At 36.3% G+C, this 16,968-nt stretch overlaps 1 protein-coding gene across 2 annotated transcripts in view; it reads right to left on the bottom strand.

The window, feature by feature from the left end:
• The window catches only part of CREBBP (CREB binding protein), a 159,046-nt gene that overhangs the window by 77,455 nt on the left and 64,623 nt on the right, over nucleotides 1-16,968 (bottom strand). For both annotated transcript variants that reach the window (XM_027859678.1, XM_027859679.1), the window contains exons 3-4: nucleotides 14,826-15,002; nucleotides 912-1,161 (exon numbers count right to left, since the gene is read on the bottom strand). In XM_027859678.1, coding sequence (XP_027715479.1) covers nucleotides 912-1,161; nucleotides 14,826-15,002 — 427 coding nt within the window. The remainder of the gene's footprint in view (nucleotides 1-911; nucleotides 1,162-14,825; nucleotides 15,003-16,968) is intronic.

Here is a 16,968-nt window from a genome sequence, read left to right as displayed (position 1 = left end):
CCTCAGTTTCCTCCTCTGCAAAATAGAGATACCAATAGCAACTACCCTCCTAAGGTTGTTGTGAGGATCAAATGAGATGATATTTCTAAAGTGCTTAGAGTAGTACCTGGCAAATTATAGGCTGTATATAAATGTGAGCTGTTAGGTCAGATGATAAGAAAATTGAGGGAGGACGAACAAATAAGGTCCCCTTAAAAGGGAAGAAATCTGGGTGAGAAAGACAGGTTGAATCATGTCACTTGTCATTTAATACTTAGCAAAACTAGCTTACCAGGAAGTTTAGTTGTTGTCTGAAGCAGGGAAGGGGGCACATCTAGGACAAAATACATAATGGCAGCTGGGTTTATATATTCAAGATATCTGAAGATTAAATGTTCATGATTTGGATTAAGGTCTATCATTCAAAAGAAAATTTGTGACTTCTACACCCTGATAAACACAATGCTGCAAATATAACCAACAAAATTTATCATAAAGGAGATAACAAAGTACGCATACCCTGCCCTCATGTTAATTATTGTGGTCTATAAAAATAGGATACTATTGAAATAGTATTCCAGAAGGCAAGTACTTTCAACAGGAATGTTATAAATGAGTGACTGGCAAAATAAAGTTTTGCAAGAATTTCACAAATGACAATTTGGGGGCAATGGGGGAAAAGGAGGAAGAGAACATGCTTGTGAACGCAAAATACAATGTCCTATAGGAACTTCACACGATGACCCTGAGAAATGATGTCTCATTCTCCTATCCAGCAGCTAATTATTATGATAGTATTTGCTACCTGATGTTAAGAGTACAGAAATGTAAAAAACATCCGAAGGGGCTACTTCAAATATGGGATGATTAACATGGAAAAAAATTTCATGGTAACTTTCTTGCAAGTGGGATTTTAGAAAAAATACACTTACCTTGACAAGCTTTCCCAGCCTGACAATGTGTCATGTGATTTAAAACATTTTTCATAGTTCGACAGTGTGGGAGAGAACAGGCCCGAACCTCTCCATTTGCTTGTTCTCGTCGCTGACATTTATGAGCATGAAGCAGGAGTACCAGCTGCTGCTGTATCAGTTTGCGTTTCTCAGGATCTGCAGTAGGTCCAGTCGCCATTGCTTGTGTTTGTACAATACCTACTGGCTGTACCTGTGTTTGCATCTGAGACTAAAAAAAAGAAAAAAAGAGAATTAATGAGTTAAAATTCATGATTAAAAAAGATAATCATTAAGGATTAAGGTCAAACTAATTATATCATAACCTTTCTTCATAAGTGGCTTTAAAAAACTTGACCACTTATCATATTCACTATGCCAAAAGGTATAAAAAAGGATTGTTTAGGGGGCTACTTTTGTCTGTAGTAACAGTTAATACTACATGGATGAACGAGTATATGTCTCTTTTCCTATAAAATATACAAAATGATATAAAAGTAACTTTTTACTTAGTCATATGACAATACATAATTTAAAAAATAACAAAAACTGCTAAAATGAATAAACAGGCATTTTTAACAATTATCTGTTAAAAAAAACCATTACAAATGTTTGCTGCTGGTAAAAGGTTTAGATAAAATAATTTATCAGTCTTTCCAAATCTTTATCAAAGTACCATCAATTAACATTATCTTCTGAAAAAAGCTTACTGTGATTGAGATGAAAGGAATTTAAAATTACATCAAAGGAATTTCCAATATTTTTAAATGGTAGTACTTTACTATACTGAACTACAAGACACCTCACCTACCCTAAAGTTTCAAATTTACAGATGTAAGGAACTTGATGATCATCTAGTCCAGATCTGCACAACTTGTAAACTTCTCCAGGCCACAGATACATAAGACTAGAGACAGGCTAATGATGATTGGTTGCTGTGAGTCATGTGACAAACAGGTAAGTATACAAGTGGCAACCCTACAGTTTCCGCCAGCCACCTGAAATCCTTTGGCAGGCCACATGTTATACAGGCCTGATCTAGTCCAACCTTCGTAGTGAAAGCTCAAGGAAGTTGAGACTCATTAAAAATTAACGAGGATTAAAATAAATTTTGGTTTAAGGTTTTAAAAATGTTTTAAAAAAGAGAAATGTTAATAACTCTTTAAAATACCAAAGAAAAAACTGGCTATTTAGGCCACAAGGCACTAACCTCCCACTTTGTGGCTCTGCACCCTAATTGTAAGCAAATTACTTCTAATATTTAACAGTCCTCTAGAGTGCTGAATATGCAAGCAAAATGACCTCCCACGTAGAAGAGGGGAGCAAACAGGAAGGTAAAGATTCTGCACACTAAATGCTATAAGGAAGTTGGTATTGGTTTACTTTGGAGAAGAGAAAACCAGAGAGATCTCAGTCTTCAAATATCTGAAGAGCTGTCATGTCAAGGAAAAATAAGCTTATCATACAGCCTAAACAGCCAAACCCAATGAGTAGAAGTTACAACAAAAAAGAGCTGCCCAAACAAGGCAAACAGATTGTATTTGAAACTAGTAAAAACAACAGAATAAGAAAGACAAGACATCTCTTCCAAGTAAGTTAGAGGTATCAAGGGAACGTTTCATGCAGAAATGAGCATTGATAAAAGACAAAAATAGTAGGGACTTAACAAAAGCAAAAAAGATTAAGAAAAGGTGGAAAGAATACACAGAAGAACTATACAAGAAAGATCATAACATCACTAATAACCGCGATGGTGTGGTTACTGATATAGAGCCAAACATCCTAGAGAATGAAGTCAAGTGGGTCTCAGGAAGCACTGCTCACAAGAAGGCTAGTGAAGGTGACTGAATTCCAGCTGAGCTATTTAAAATCCTAAAAGATGATACTGTTAAAGTGCTGCACTCAATACACCAGCAAATTTGAAAAACTCAACAGTAGCCACTAGATCAGTTTCTGTCCCAATCCTAAAGAAGGGCCATATAGCAAAAAATGTTGAAATTACTGTGCTCATTTCACATACCAACAAGGGTATGCTTAAGATTCTACAAGCTACGAGACGATGGTTAGCTTTGTTTAATGTCTTATGAAATTTTCATGAATAATTCAAGCAGAATTAAGAATATGTGTATTAAGTTTGTTGTAAGTGGAATAAAAATTTTTATGAATGAAAAATAAATAAATAAACAGGTGGATAAATAAATAAATAAATGGATGGATGAATAGATGGAAATTCTACAAACAAACCAGGTTCCAGTAATATGTGAACAGAGAATAACCAGAAGAGCAGGCTGGTTTTCAAAGAGCCAGAGGAACTAGAGACCAAATTTCCAACGTTTGCTGGATTATGGAGGAAGCAAGGGAGTTCCATTAAAACATCCAATTCTGCTTCCCTGACTACACGAAAGCCTTTGACTATGTGGATTACAACAAAATGTGGCAAGTCCTTCAAGACACGGTAGTACTAGATCACCTTATTTGTCTTCTGAGGATCCTGTCTGTGGGCCAAGAAGCAATTGCTAGAACCAAACAACTGATTAGTTTAAGATTGGAAAAGCAGTACAGACAAGGCTGTATATTGTCACCTTATGTATTTAACTTATATGCAGAGTACATAGTGCAAAAATGCCAACCTGGATAAATTGAAAGCTGGAATTAAGCCTGGAGAAATATCAAGAATCTTAGATATGCAGATCATACCAATTTGATGGCAGAGAGTGAAGAGGAATTAAGAAACCTCTTGATGAGGGTGAAAGAAGAGAGTGTAAAAGCTGGTTTGAAGCTTAAGATTAGGGGGCAGCTAGGTGGCACAGTGAATAGAGCTCTGGCCTTGGAGTCAGGAGGACCTGAATTCAAATCCAGCCTCAGACACTTAACACGTACCAGCTGTGTGACCCTGGGCAAGTCGCTTAACCCCGATCGCCTCACCATAAAAGCAAAAAAAAAAAGCTTAAGATTAAAAAAAAAAAAATCACAACTTTAAAAATCAAAGCAACTGGTCTGATCACTTCCCGGCAAGTACAGGGAGAAGAAATGGAAGCAGTGTTAGATTTTATATTCCTGGACTCAAACATCACTGTAGACTGCCACTGCAGCCATGAAATTAAAAGATGCTTGCTCTTTAGAAGGGAAGGTATGACAAATCTGGAAAGTACACTAAAACACAGAGACATCACCTTCTCCACAAAGGTCCATATAGTCAAAGCTAAGGTTTGTCCACTAGCAATGTACGGCTGTGAGAGTTGGATTATTTACAAAAGCTGTGTGCTGCAGAACTGATGCTTTCAAATGGTGGTGTTTTGAGAGTCTCTTGAACTTCAGAATGGTGATCAAATCAGTCAGTAATCAAAGTAATGAATTCAGGTTATTCACCAGAAGGTCAAACACTAAAGCAGAAGCTTAAATATTTTGGCCACATATTGAGAAGTTAGGATTCATTGGAAAAACTCTGATGTTGGGAAAGATTGAAGGCAACGGGAAAAGGTGACAGGAGAGGATGAGATGAATAGATGAGAGTCACAGAAAAAGACTTTGAGAGATAGCAGGGAACAAAAGGGCCTGGTATGCTATGGTCAAAGAAGAAACAACAACAACTGCCTACTGTGATCATGATAACTATCAGGAATGTTGTAGAAAGAGTTTCTATACTGAGTAGAAAAACAGACTAAATAATTTCTAAAAGGTCTCTTTCAAATACTGAGATTCTATTCTTATAAAGTTACATCAAAGTTACTCTATATCCTTTGAGAACACCAGCAACAACAAGGTGGTGCAGGAGAATCCCTAAAGTCTTTTAAATATGGCTATTTTCTATGAGGCTCACTTACCTTCACGTTCCAACTCTGCATTCAGTGTACAGTTTTACCCTCTCCCATTAAGTGTCAAAGGCAAATTTATTGGCTCCTTCTTCTAACTATACTATTTCTATTAATAATGTACCATCATTATCTTTGATAAACAGACTGAAAAACTGTTTGATGTTCCATTTTTCAGTCATGTCCAACTCTTTTACGACCCCATTTGGGATTTTCTTGGAAAGTTACTGGACCAGTTTTGCCATTTCCTTCTCCAGATCATTTTTATAAACGAGGAACTCAGGCAAATGCAGTTAAGTGACTTGTCCAGGGTCACAAAGCTAGTAAGAAGTAAGAGTCTGAGGCCAGATTTATCCACTGTGCCACCTAGGAGTCATCTTTGAATCCTCCTTCCTCACACACCATAACCCCTCACCAAATTTTTTCCCACAAATTCTCACTTTCATCCATTCTACCTTCTTTTTATGCTCACTGCATAGCACGAGGTAAAGGCTGTTACTTGTTTCTTAGACCACATGTTTGGGAGGGTTTGAAAGGAATTAAACAATTAGTAGGTGAGAACATATGTCACATCTCACTTTCCCAGCAACAGCCAATCCTGGGGCTTTTCTCAGATTCAATCCTCTTCTACTTTATCCCCTAACAATTCTCCCACTCTGCCTTCCTTTCATTGTATGGGCTGCTAACCTCCCCACTTAAGACCTGGGCATCTACTCACTCCAAGGACACCTGCAGCAGCAGCTGCCATTGGGGAAATTGCCCCTCCCTTTCCTCTCCACATACCTATCTCAGAAAATGTAAAATTCATCCCTTCACCCTTTTGTTCCAGGTGGGACAGAGTAATTCCTATAAATTACAACCTATTATCCCAGGTCTGTTACATTACACCTTTGGCCCTAAATCTACTATTTTTCAAAACTTCCCTATTACTATGAAAATTTCATACTGTCAGGCACCCCAGATTTTTTTTTAAGTCTTAATATGTTTTTTATTAATTTATTTTGATTTGTCAATAATCACTTCTACATGCTTTGGAGTTTAAAATTTTTCTCCCCCTTCCTCCCCACCACCCTCCCTAAGACGGTGCACAATCTGATATACATTTACATTCATGTTACACATATTTTCACATTAGTGATGTTGTAAGTAAAAATTAAAACCAATAGGAGGAACCATCAGAAAGAGGAAACAAAACTCAACAGAAGAGGAAAAAAAATAGCAATTCGGCTTCCATGGTTCTTTCTTTGGGTGTGGATAGCATTTTTCATCACAAGGCCTCTGGAGATGTCTTAGATCCTTGTACTGCCAGAAAGGGTTAAGCTTGTCAATATTAGTTATCACACAACGTGGCTTTTATAGTGTACAACGTTCTCTTGGTTCTGCTCACTTCACTCAGCATCAGACCATACAAGTCTTTCCAGGTTTTTCTGAAGTCAGCCTGTTCATCATTTCTTATAGCACAACAGTACTCCATCACATTCATATACCACAACTTGCTCAGCCATTCCCCAATTGATGGGTATCCTGTCAATTTCCAATTCTTTGCCACCACAAAAAGAGCAGCTAAGAATATTTTTGTACATGTGGGTCCTTTTCCCATTTGTGTGATCTCTTTGGGATATAGCCCTAGAAGTGCTATTGCTAGGTCAAAGGGTATGCCCATTTTTATAGCCCTTTGGGCATAGTTCCAAATTGCTCTCCAAAATGGTTGGATCATTTCACAACTCCACCAACAATGCATTAGTGTTCCAATTTTCCCACATCTTCTCCAACATTTATCATTTTCCCGTTTTGTCATGTTGGCCATTCTGATAGGTGTGATGTGGTACCTCAGAGTTGTTTTGATTTGCATTTCTCTAATCAATAGTGACTTGGAGCATTTTTTCATATGACTATAGATGGCTTTAACTTCTTCATCTGAGAACTGTCTGTTCATATCCTTTGACCATTTATCAATTGGGGAATGGCTTGTATTCTTATAAATTTGGATTAATTCTCTATATATTTTAGAAATGAGGCCCTTATCAGAGAGACTATTTGTAAAAATTCTTTCCAAATTTTCTACCTTCCTTCTAATCTTAGTTGCATTGGCTTTGTTTGTGCAAAAACTTTTCAATTTAAGGTAATCAAAATTATCTATTTTGCTTTTTCTAATGTTCTCTATCCCCTGTTTGGTCATGAATTCTTCTGTTCTCCATAGATCTGACAGGTAAACTATTCCTTGCTCTCTCAGTTTGCTTATAGTATCAGCCTTTATATTTAAATCACGAACCCATTTTGACTTTATTTTCGTATATGGTGTGAGATTTTGGTCTATGCCTAGTTTCTGCCATTCTGTTTTCCAGTTTTCCCAGCAGTTTTTTTTTTCAAAGAGTGGGTTCTTATCCCAGAAGCTGGGGTGGCACCCCAGATTTTACAACCTCTGTGCCATCTTTCACTCCTCATATCAAATCAGTTACCAAAAACTGTCCACAACACCTTTCCCATCTGTCCCCTTCTTTCTACTAACAAAGCTACCATCACCTCTTGCTGGGAGTTATTTCAATAGCCTATAAATTGTTCCCTGGCTCAGGTCTGTCCTTCTCCCATCTATCCTCCACACAACTCCCTAAGAGTATTCTAAAGTGCAGTACTACCCATGTCACTTCCTTATTCAATAAACTCCATTGGTTCCCTATTGAATCTAGGATCAAATATTTATCTCATCCTTTTAAAAATTTCTATCTTTTCATTTTTAAATTTTAAAATACATACAATTACTGGTATAACAGTACATATATATAATTTCAATTAAGTAAACTACTCTTATTGGAGGTGCTCACACAATTTTTTCTAAAGGGTGCATGAAGGTTTGGAGACTAAAATTGCAATAGCCTTCCAACCAGTCTCCTCATATCCAGTTCTTCCTTTCCATCACCCATACAAAAGATGTATTCTTAATATGCAGTTCTGTTCACTTCATTTCCTGTCTCAGAAACCTTTAATCAATTCCCATTGCCTGCCAGTTGAATAAAGTCCAAGCTCCTTTGTCCCAACATACTTTTCTAGCCTCTTCCCTTATTTCCTTTTAAGTTTTCTATATCACAGATTCTAAACAGGAAGGGACCTCTTTAAAGTGCTCTAATCAAATTCTCTCATTTTACAGATGAGGTGCAGAGAGCTCTCCAGGGTTGCACTGGTAGTAATAGGGCCAAGACTGTAAAGCAGGTCCTGTGCCTCCCAATCCAGCATATTTTACACTACACTGTAGTATCTCCAGCCAAATCAGACTTAAGCACTTCCTTCCCATACACCTCCAACTCACACCTCTACTCTGCGTGTAAGAGCAATTTTCTTTATCTGGAGTTCTCCTACCTCGTTTGTGCCAATTAAAATATAATGGATAAGTAAGATTTAAATTTTATTTTCATTACGAATTTAATAAACATGAACACTGCAATATAAAAAGAAGAAATAGAATATACATGAAACTGAGGACTTGTTACATAAACCTCATTTTTTCCATATATATTAAAGAGTAACAAAATATTTCACTTGTCTGTCACATCATCTGACCTTCCTTCTTTTTGTTGCTTATTTTATGAATGTTTCATTGTAATTCTTTTTTTTTTTGCATCACTATCACTATGCAACTACACTCCCCCTACAACCTGCACCTCCCCCCCAAAAAATTAAATATAGTTAAGGAAAACAAATCCATACATTGGCCTTGAATGAAATTGTATCTCTCAAGTTCAGGGGCTCTTAATCTTTTTTTGTGTCATGGATCTCATTTGGTGGTCTGATGAAACCAATATACACTTCTACAAATAATACTTTTAAATGAATAAAATACATATGATTATAAAAGAAACAAATTATGTGAAATACAATTATCAAAATATTTTTTGTAAGTTCATGGATCTCTGGTTAAGAATTCCTCGTTCTAGTCTATCACCTCTCTGCCAAGAAATATAATTATTCATCATTAGCTTTCTAACATCATAACTGCTCATTGCATTAGAGTTCTTAAGTTTTTCAAAGTTATTTTCTTTTAGCTAATTATAATCACTACATAAACTGTTCTCCTGGTTCTGTTCACTTAACTCTGCATTAAGTTCATATTAGTCTTCCCAGGTTTCTCTGAATCCATCTTTTTCATCATTCCTTATAGCACAATAATATTTCAAAATTTCTTCAACCACTCCTGTTATCCATCCTTTCTGGCTTAACTAAATTGCTACCTCCTCCAAGAAATTTTCCTTTATTTTCTAGCCTCCCCAACCTAATCAAAAGTACATTTAAGCTCTAAATTCTATACTTTTCATTCACTTATTTTCTCACATGTTGTTTCCTTTCATTAGAATCAAACGTCTGTGAAGTGCAAGGACAATTTTCTCTTTGTCTTTGTATATCCAGCATCTAGTACTGAAGTTTGCTGAGGTGAAATGAACTTACATCAAAATAATGCTTAACAACAAAACTATTAAAAATTTAAACTGTCTGAAACTTTGTGGAGTACCTTAGCCAGACAAAAGTGGGTATAAGTAAGGTTTATAAAATCTATATGTTGTTGACCTTTCTCATATTAAGCTAGTAAAAGAAACTATGGAAATAACCGCATGGCTGTAGCCATCAAATGTTATGTCCCTACACTCATCTAGTTACAGTAAATACCATCTTACATTTCTATACCACTTTACAGTTTGTAAAGAACTTTCACATAAACTTGAATTATTATTTCAGTGATCACTCTGAAAAGACAGATCAATTGGAGGTCAAATTATTACCTCAAGAATAAACTAGCTGACCATTTCCCAAAAAGTGAATGGGTTAACATAACACAACAGATTAAATATAACAATTAATAGGCCTTCTAACTGAATTAGTATTAACCCATATTCAAGAAACAGAGGCAACACGGAGCAGCAGATTAAGTGCTGGCTTCAAGACCTAGTTTCAAATCCCGCTTCTGCCTGACATGTACAGCTATGCAATACTAGGCAGGTCACTGACTGTCTCAATGCCCAAAGTAACTATCTAAAAATTCTTGAGAAGATGCCATCTACTCTGGTAGAAGTTCCTCACCCTAGTGGTGAAATTACAGGTTCTACTCCAAAATAAATTATTATCTCCAAAGCATAATACAGTACCTTACATACAATTTATAGACAGTGCTAGATTGAAAGTGAAATAAAATAATCCATTTTATTTACATTGTAGTTTATACCTTTCCCTATAGATCCATTAAATTTACTATTTTTTAAGTTCATGTAATCTGGAATTCATTTCTCAGAAAGAGAATTATTACCTTGCTCATACCAAGCATAGGCTTAACTTTTTTGACTTAATTAAACTGCCACCTATTCAAGAAATCTTCCTTGATTTTCTAGCCTCCCCAACCTAATCAGAAGTACACTTACCTCTAAATTCTAGACTTTTCTTTAATTATTCATGTTGTTTCCCTTCAAAAGAATGAAAGGTCTGTGAGGCGCAGAGGTTGTTTTCTTTTTGACTGTGTAAACTCACAATCTATCAATGTGCATTACATTTACTAGGTACGTCATAAAAATTTGCTGAGGTGAAATGAGCTTATCTTTAGGGAGAATTTGGGCACTGGTCCACTTAAGTAATAATCTCATTTATAGAACAGTTAAGAAAATCCACAAAAAAATCTTTAGGAACTTTATTCAGTGATTATACATAGTAAAGTTTCCTAATTCATTAATTTTCTTCAGCTTAATATATTCTTGCTATTTGCAACACAGAATAACTGAACCAGAAAAGCCTGAAACAACCTCAAAACAAAGAATGCTTGACAAGATGGAAGAGAACTTAGAAATCATCTATTTAATCCAGTAAGCTGGATCAACAATCCAGATAGTTATTGCAAGGGAGTCACAGAATCAGTAAACATAACTTTTTGTCAACTGGGGCTCTCTTTCGCTCCAACAAAAGATACAGCGTGATCCAATAAATAAGCAAACCTGCCTTTCATAAACTGAATCACGTGCTTCACAGATGTATCACTGTTTTTCAAGTGTATACAGATGCTATTATGATTAACAAAATATACATTCCTTTACAGGTTCCTTTTTTTTTTTCTTACAGGAATTTTTATAAAATTCTTTTACATGAAATATTTTTGGCCACAGTTTCTCAATCAACGGATATTATAGTACAATTATTATTAAACAGCAAATTACAAGAATTTGACATTTAAAAAGGCTCTATCTTGATACTGCTCTGGTCTAATCTTTTCATTTTAGAGAAGAAAACTGATGCCAAAAAAGAGGACACAAATGATTTGCCCAAGGTCACACAGTTAATAAGCACCAGGCCCAGATATGAAACCAAGAGTTCTGACTTTAAGTTTAGTGTTGTTTTATTATGTATATAGGCATGGTTATTATGTTGACAGATTGGTGCACAGTACTTGACCCACAGCAGATGCCTGACAAATGCTTTTTGAATGATTTGAGTGTGGTGCCCAATTATTATTTCTCCATAAAAAATAAGAGGTTTTAAGAAAAGATGTAGATTGGGCAGCTAGGTGGCGCAGTGGATAGAGCACCAGCCCTGAAGTCAGGAAGACCTCAGTTCAAATCCGGCCTCAGAGCAAACACATGACACTTACCACCTGTGTGACCCTGGGCAAGTCACTTAACCCCACTTGCCTAAAAAACAAACAAACTGAGAATCTTATTCAACAGGTCCCAATACATATGAAATTCCTCCTTAAAAGGAAAATTAGATTCTGATTCTGTACTGTAGTAACGTATCTAAAAGGGCAAATGTTACACAAACAATCAGGGTATATATGACATAACAGGCTTGGAAGAAACTTTTATTTCACTGTACTTCTAGAACATGAAATCACTATATAAGCAAGAGTCAAAAAGAGAATAAAGAAATTGTGAATCGACAGATATTTAGTTAGCATGTATATTAAATATCATTGTCTACCCAACATTTGAATTAGGGACTGTAAAGACTACATGGGAAATCATAGAAACCATTCCTGTAATAAAAGCATCTAGACTATACAAAGAGAAATAGGAAAAAATTATATTAAACTTCATGAGGAAGCCAAATTTTAAAAAGTTATTGATAGTGTGGTTAACAGGATCACAGAATCAGAGAGTTGAAAGGGAACTCAGAGGTCATCTACTTGACCCCAAACTGAAGCAGGAATTTACTCTGAAACATCCCTGAGAAGGGTTACCTAGATGGGACACTCAGTTCCTTGCAAGGCAAACCTTTTGGCTTCTGGACAGTTCTACTTATTAGGAAGATTTTTCTTATACTGAGCTCCTTTCTACCTTTCTGCAACTTCCACCTACTGCTCCTAGTTCTGCTTTCTGGAGCCAAGCGAAAATTTACCTAATCTCTTTTCCACGAGGTTACTGTTTTCAAGATTTGAAGAGTGAGCAGATATTCCCAACTGAAGAGTTAGCAGACATCCCCAAGTTTCTTCCTTTTAAGAATAGAAGTATGTAGCTTAGTACTGTAGTTTACTATGAGTATCCGCATATTGCACAAAAAAGTTCCCTCACTCCCTAGTACTTTCCTTTGGATTCACTACACCTTCCTATAATGGAGCACCTAAAAGCTGAACATTATATTCAAGATGTAGTCTGACCAGGGCCAAATTCAGTATAACTATTGCTCCTGTACTTCTGGACACAATGCTTTTATTAATGCAACCTGAGACTAAATTAGCTTGTTTGCCTGCAGTGTCTGTACACTGCTGACTGATTTTGAACTTGTGGTACACTGAAACTACCAAGTTCCTTCTATAGTAGCTGCTGTCTAGCTCAATCTCACATACCCTGTATTTAGCCTGTTCATTTTTTAAAACTAAATGTAGGACTTTACCTTTGTCTTAATTAAATTTCATCTAAATGATATAAAAGTTTTGTGAGATTGCGTGGTGAATCTTTTCACGTTTCAGGGGAAAGGAATATAACACAGAATGGAAGCAAGAGAATGGCATTCCATTCCAGGGGCTGTGTGAAAGCTTGGAATCAAGAACGACTTACTTGAGCAGAAAGAATGGCAAATAGCTTTGCCTAACAGGAACATCATTGTATGCTGATAGAAGAGAACATAAAGGTGGGAAAGCCAAATGATGGTAGCAAAGATATTTCTAATTAAGAATCTGAGAATTTGAGAAGCTATTATTTATTTCTGGGCCATGGATGTAACTTAACATGAATTATTAAAGCGACTCCTAAGACACTGATGCTATGCTACGGATGTAGTCAACCAACCAACAAGCATTTTATACTGCCTATTATGTACTAGAAATTGTGGATACAAAAATGAAATAATCCCTGCCTTCAAAGACCTTTACATTCTTGGGGTAGTGGGAGGGAGGGAAAACACAAAGATATATACAAAACAAATGCAAGATAATTTAATTTAGGGGGCCACCAGAAGCCAGGGGTATCAAGAAAGGCTTCAGGTGGAAGGTTGTGTTTTAGCTAAGACTCAAAAAAAATTATTCTAAGAGGCGGAAGTGAGGAGGAAAAATGTCTAAGCATGCATGAAGGCACAGAGATGAGAGATGAGAGTGTTGTGTGTGAGGAACAACAAGATCATCAGTCTGGATTTACCACAAAATGCAAAAGGGGGAGGAATATATAATATAACAAGGTGAAAATATAGGTTAGGTTCAGGTTAGGGAAGGTTTTTAAAAGTCAAACAAAAGAGTTCATATTTGTCAATATTCAGGGATTTTACTGAATACGAGAGTGACATGGGTAGACCTATATTTCAGGTAAATCCTTTTAGCAGCTATATGAAGAATGGACCAGATAAGGAATACACTTGAGGCAGGGAGACTAATTAGAACCTGCAAAAGTGCAGGTGAAAAGTGCTAAGAACTGGCAATATTTGTGAACTTTTTTGGCTATGTGGGCTGAGTGAAACTGAAGAATCACGGATGACACCCAATGCTATAAATCTGGATAACGTGAGTTGGAGGAGTATCATAGTATGAGGTAAGAGGGGAAGACATTTTTGCCTCAGAAAGCAGGAATTTGAGAACATAAGGATTAGGTAAGCAGTATCAGTAGGAGTTTGACAGCTATAAGAAAAGTATAAGTTGGTTGGAATTATATAGTACTTGTACTACTCAACAAAAGGTATGAGTAAAAGCTGGTTACCCCTTAAACATCTTGCAATTTCAAAGTTCCCATGTAATCCAGATATCCAATAAGTCTAACTACTGTAGACTATACCCCACAATCCAATTCAGAGGTTTACATTTTTTTTAGAAGGATAATATTTCAAATTGGTGGAGTGTTTCTATGCCATCGAGTTTAAAAAGTACAACACAGGGACTGTTCTTGTTTAAAGATGGAAAAATTAAGTAAAATCAAAGAAAATCAGGTTAAAACAGCAGAAATCTGCAATCCTGTTAAGATAACTTCTATGTGTATGTGTTTGTACCTGTTCCAGGGGCTTTCTATACGCATTCATAATCAATTGGTAATAACAGAAGTGTTACAAGGTAGACTTTTGTACATCACATCTCAGGGTTCTGATTACTGAGCAAGATGATGAAGACCGGAAAACATTTTCTTTTTTTTTTTTTTAAACGAGGCCACTCTTTGCCTCATTTTTTTTTTTTTAGGCAACTGAGGTTAAGTGACTTGCCCAGGGTCACATAGCTAGTAAGTGTCAAGTGTTTGGTCTGAGGCCATATTTGAACTCAGGTCCTCCTGATGTCCTGGCTGGTGCCCTATCCACTGTGTCACCTAGCTGCCCCCCGAAAACATTTTCAAAGACATTAACTTTCTTCACAGAAATAAAGTACCAATGAGAACACAGGAAAAGCAGTCTGGCCACCCTTGTTTCTCTCTCACATTTTAGACTGGCAAAGAACTTCAAGCAGTTACCTGGATTGTCCAGCCAAGGGATCAGTAACTTCTCTTGTTATCCCTCTTCAAATTTCATTATTGTAAAAAGATAAGGCTAATCACATAACAAACAAATTTTCTTACAGCAATTCAGAAAAAAAAATTTCTCCTTAAAAAAAATAACTAAACTATGAAGAATCTCTAAAGAATCAAAATAGTAGGAGCTAATAAAAACTCACCATATTTGGCACATTGGTAACTGGAGTATTTTTGATGTCAGTAGGAAAGGGTGGCAAACTGTTCACCATGCCTGGTTTGCTTGGTAATTGAGGGTTCACTCCAGTAGCCCCCATTTGTTGCCCTCCAGTTTGACTAAAGGGTTGACCAAATGGACTTGTGTTACCAGTCATTCCCATCTAGAACAAAAACAGAGAACATCAGTTATTAGGATCTGATTAAAACCAAAAGAAAAGGCCTTGAAAATTTTGTGGTCAAGATAGTCATTTCCTTTTAATGTCCATTTCAATTGTAAATAGTATCTATAAATCAATCAACAAGCATGCACCAGATACTGTACATTTCCATACAAGTACAAAGAATGAAACAAACCTTATGTGAAATGAACTTACATTCTAATCAAGGAGATAATAAATATTTATTAATTCATACAAACACATATGCATGTATGTAAGTATATAAGGCTTATATATACATACATAAACATATGTATTTACAAAAACACATATGCAGGATATATATGTAATACTCACTCGTGCGCGCGCGCGCGCACACACACACACACACACAGACCCAAAGTCATTAAATACAAGGTAGTTTGTGAAAGAGAGCACTAGTAGTTGAAAGGATCAGAAAAGTTTCATGTAGAAGATGGCGTCTCAAATACATCTTAAAAGAAGCAAGGTTCTCTATGGGGCTAAAGTAAGGAAAGAATACATTCCAGGCATGAGGAAAAGGCAGAGGGCAGGAGATAAGAGTATGATGAATGGGGAACAAAGAGAAAGCCAGTTTAGCTACACTGAAGAGTAGGGAAGGGAAAGTAGTATCTGATGAAGCTGGAAAGGTGGGCTTGGACCAGGTTGTGTAGGGCTTTAAAAGCTAAACAGAAGAGTTCATATTTTACTCTAGAGGCAACAGGAAGTCACTATAGTTGGCTGAGCAGGGAAGTCACATGGTCAGATGTGTGCTATCGCTTTGGCAGCAATGTGGTGGAAAGGATTAGAGAGGTAAGAGACTATAGGCAGGGAGACAAGTTAGTAAGTGTTACAATAATCTGTGCAAAAGTTGATAAGAGCCTGAAGTAAGGGGGTAGGTATGAGTGCTTAAATTGAATACATGTTGTAAAGAAGAAAAGGACAAGATTCAGCAACTGACTGAATATGAAGAGTGAGGGAGGGTAGTAAGTGACAATGCCAGGATTACAAACCTGAGACAAGGGAAGGTGCCTCTGACAAATCAGGAAGTTTGAGTTGAGAGAAGGGCTTAGGGGAAAAGATGGGTTCTGTTTTAGACATTTTGAGTTTAAAAAGTCTCAAAGATACTCAATTTGAAATATCCAATAAATAGGCAATGCAAGGTATGGCACTGAAGTTGAGGGGATGGGCGAGGATAGAGAGAGAGACTGGGACTGCATATGCAGCTTTGGGAATTATCTACGTAGTTAAACTGACATGAACTGATGAGGTTAGAAAGAAAGTACGGACTTAGAAGAGAGAGGAGAATAGAAAAGTGCCTGAAACCTGTCAAAGATCTAAATATGTACAATGGCTACATCAAAATAATATTGCTTTTAATCCCTACTATCCAACACTTTTATTATAACCAACCTTTACCGTATCAACATCACAGCACCTAGAAAGCATAGTCCTTCACATTTGATTGCAACAGGGAAACCTCTCATCTAAATTTTAATATTCAAATATACTGTAAGTAATTTAAGAACAGTTTTGTCATTTACTTCTTTCATAGTCCTTTACAACCTCTTGTATGACAGTATAAGGTAAGTACCCAAGAAAGTGAAGAATGATGAAAAATTAAGTAAACACAAAATTGAGGAAAAGCTCTTTCCTGAAATCTTCCACTATAGATAACTACAAAGGCTAGCTACTTGACATTTCCAGTCTTTCCAAATACCAATTCGTACCTAAAATTGTTCCCCAAGGTGGTAAGGAATTAAATATGGTTAGGATCAGCATTAGATTATAATCCTAAGTAAATATTTCCAGTTGTTCTACTCCAAATGGCCAAGAGTAAGCTACTACAGAAGAAAGATAAAGGTGGTCTCACATAAATATAAACCTTGTGATTAGAGAAGCAATTTCAAAAGCAATGGTCACCATTTGGACATATTGTAATTCTACCTCC

The sequence above is a fragment of the Vombatus ursinus genome, unplaced genomic scaffold, assembly GCF_900497805.2.
Source record: "Vombatus ursinus unplaced genomic scaffold, bare-nosed wombat genome assembly UNPS02014171.1, whole genome shotgun sequence".
Classification (NCBI taxonomy): Eukaryota; Metazoa; Chordata; class Mammalia; order Diprotodontia; family Vombatidae; genus Vombatus; species Vombatus ursinus.
This window is presented reverse-complemented; position numbering and strand designations above follow the sequence as displayed.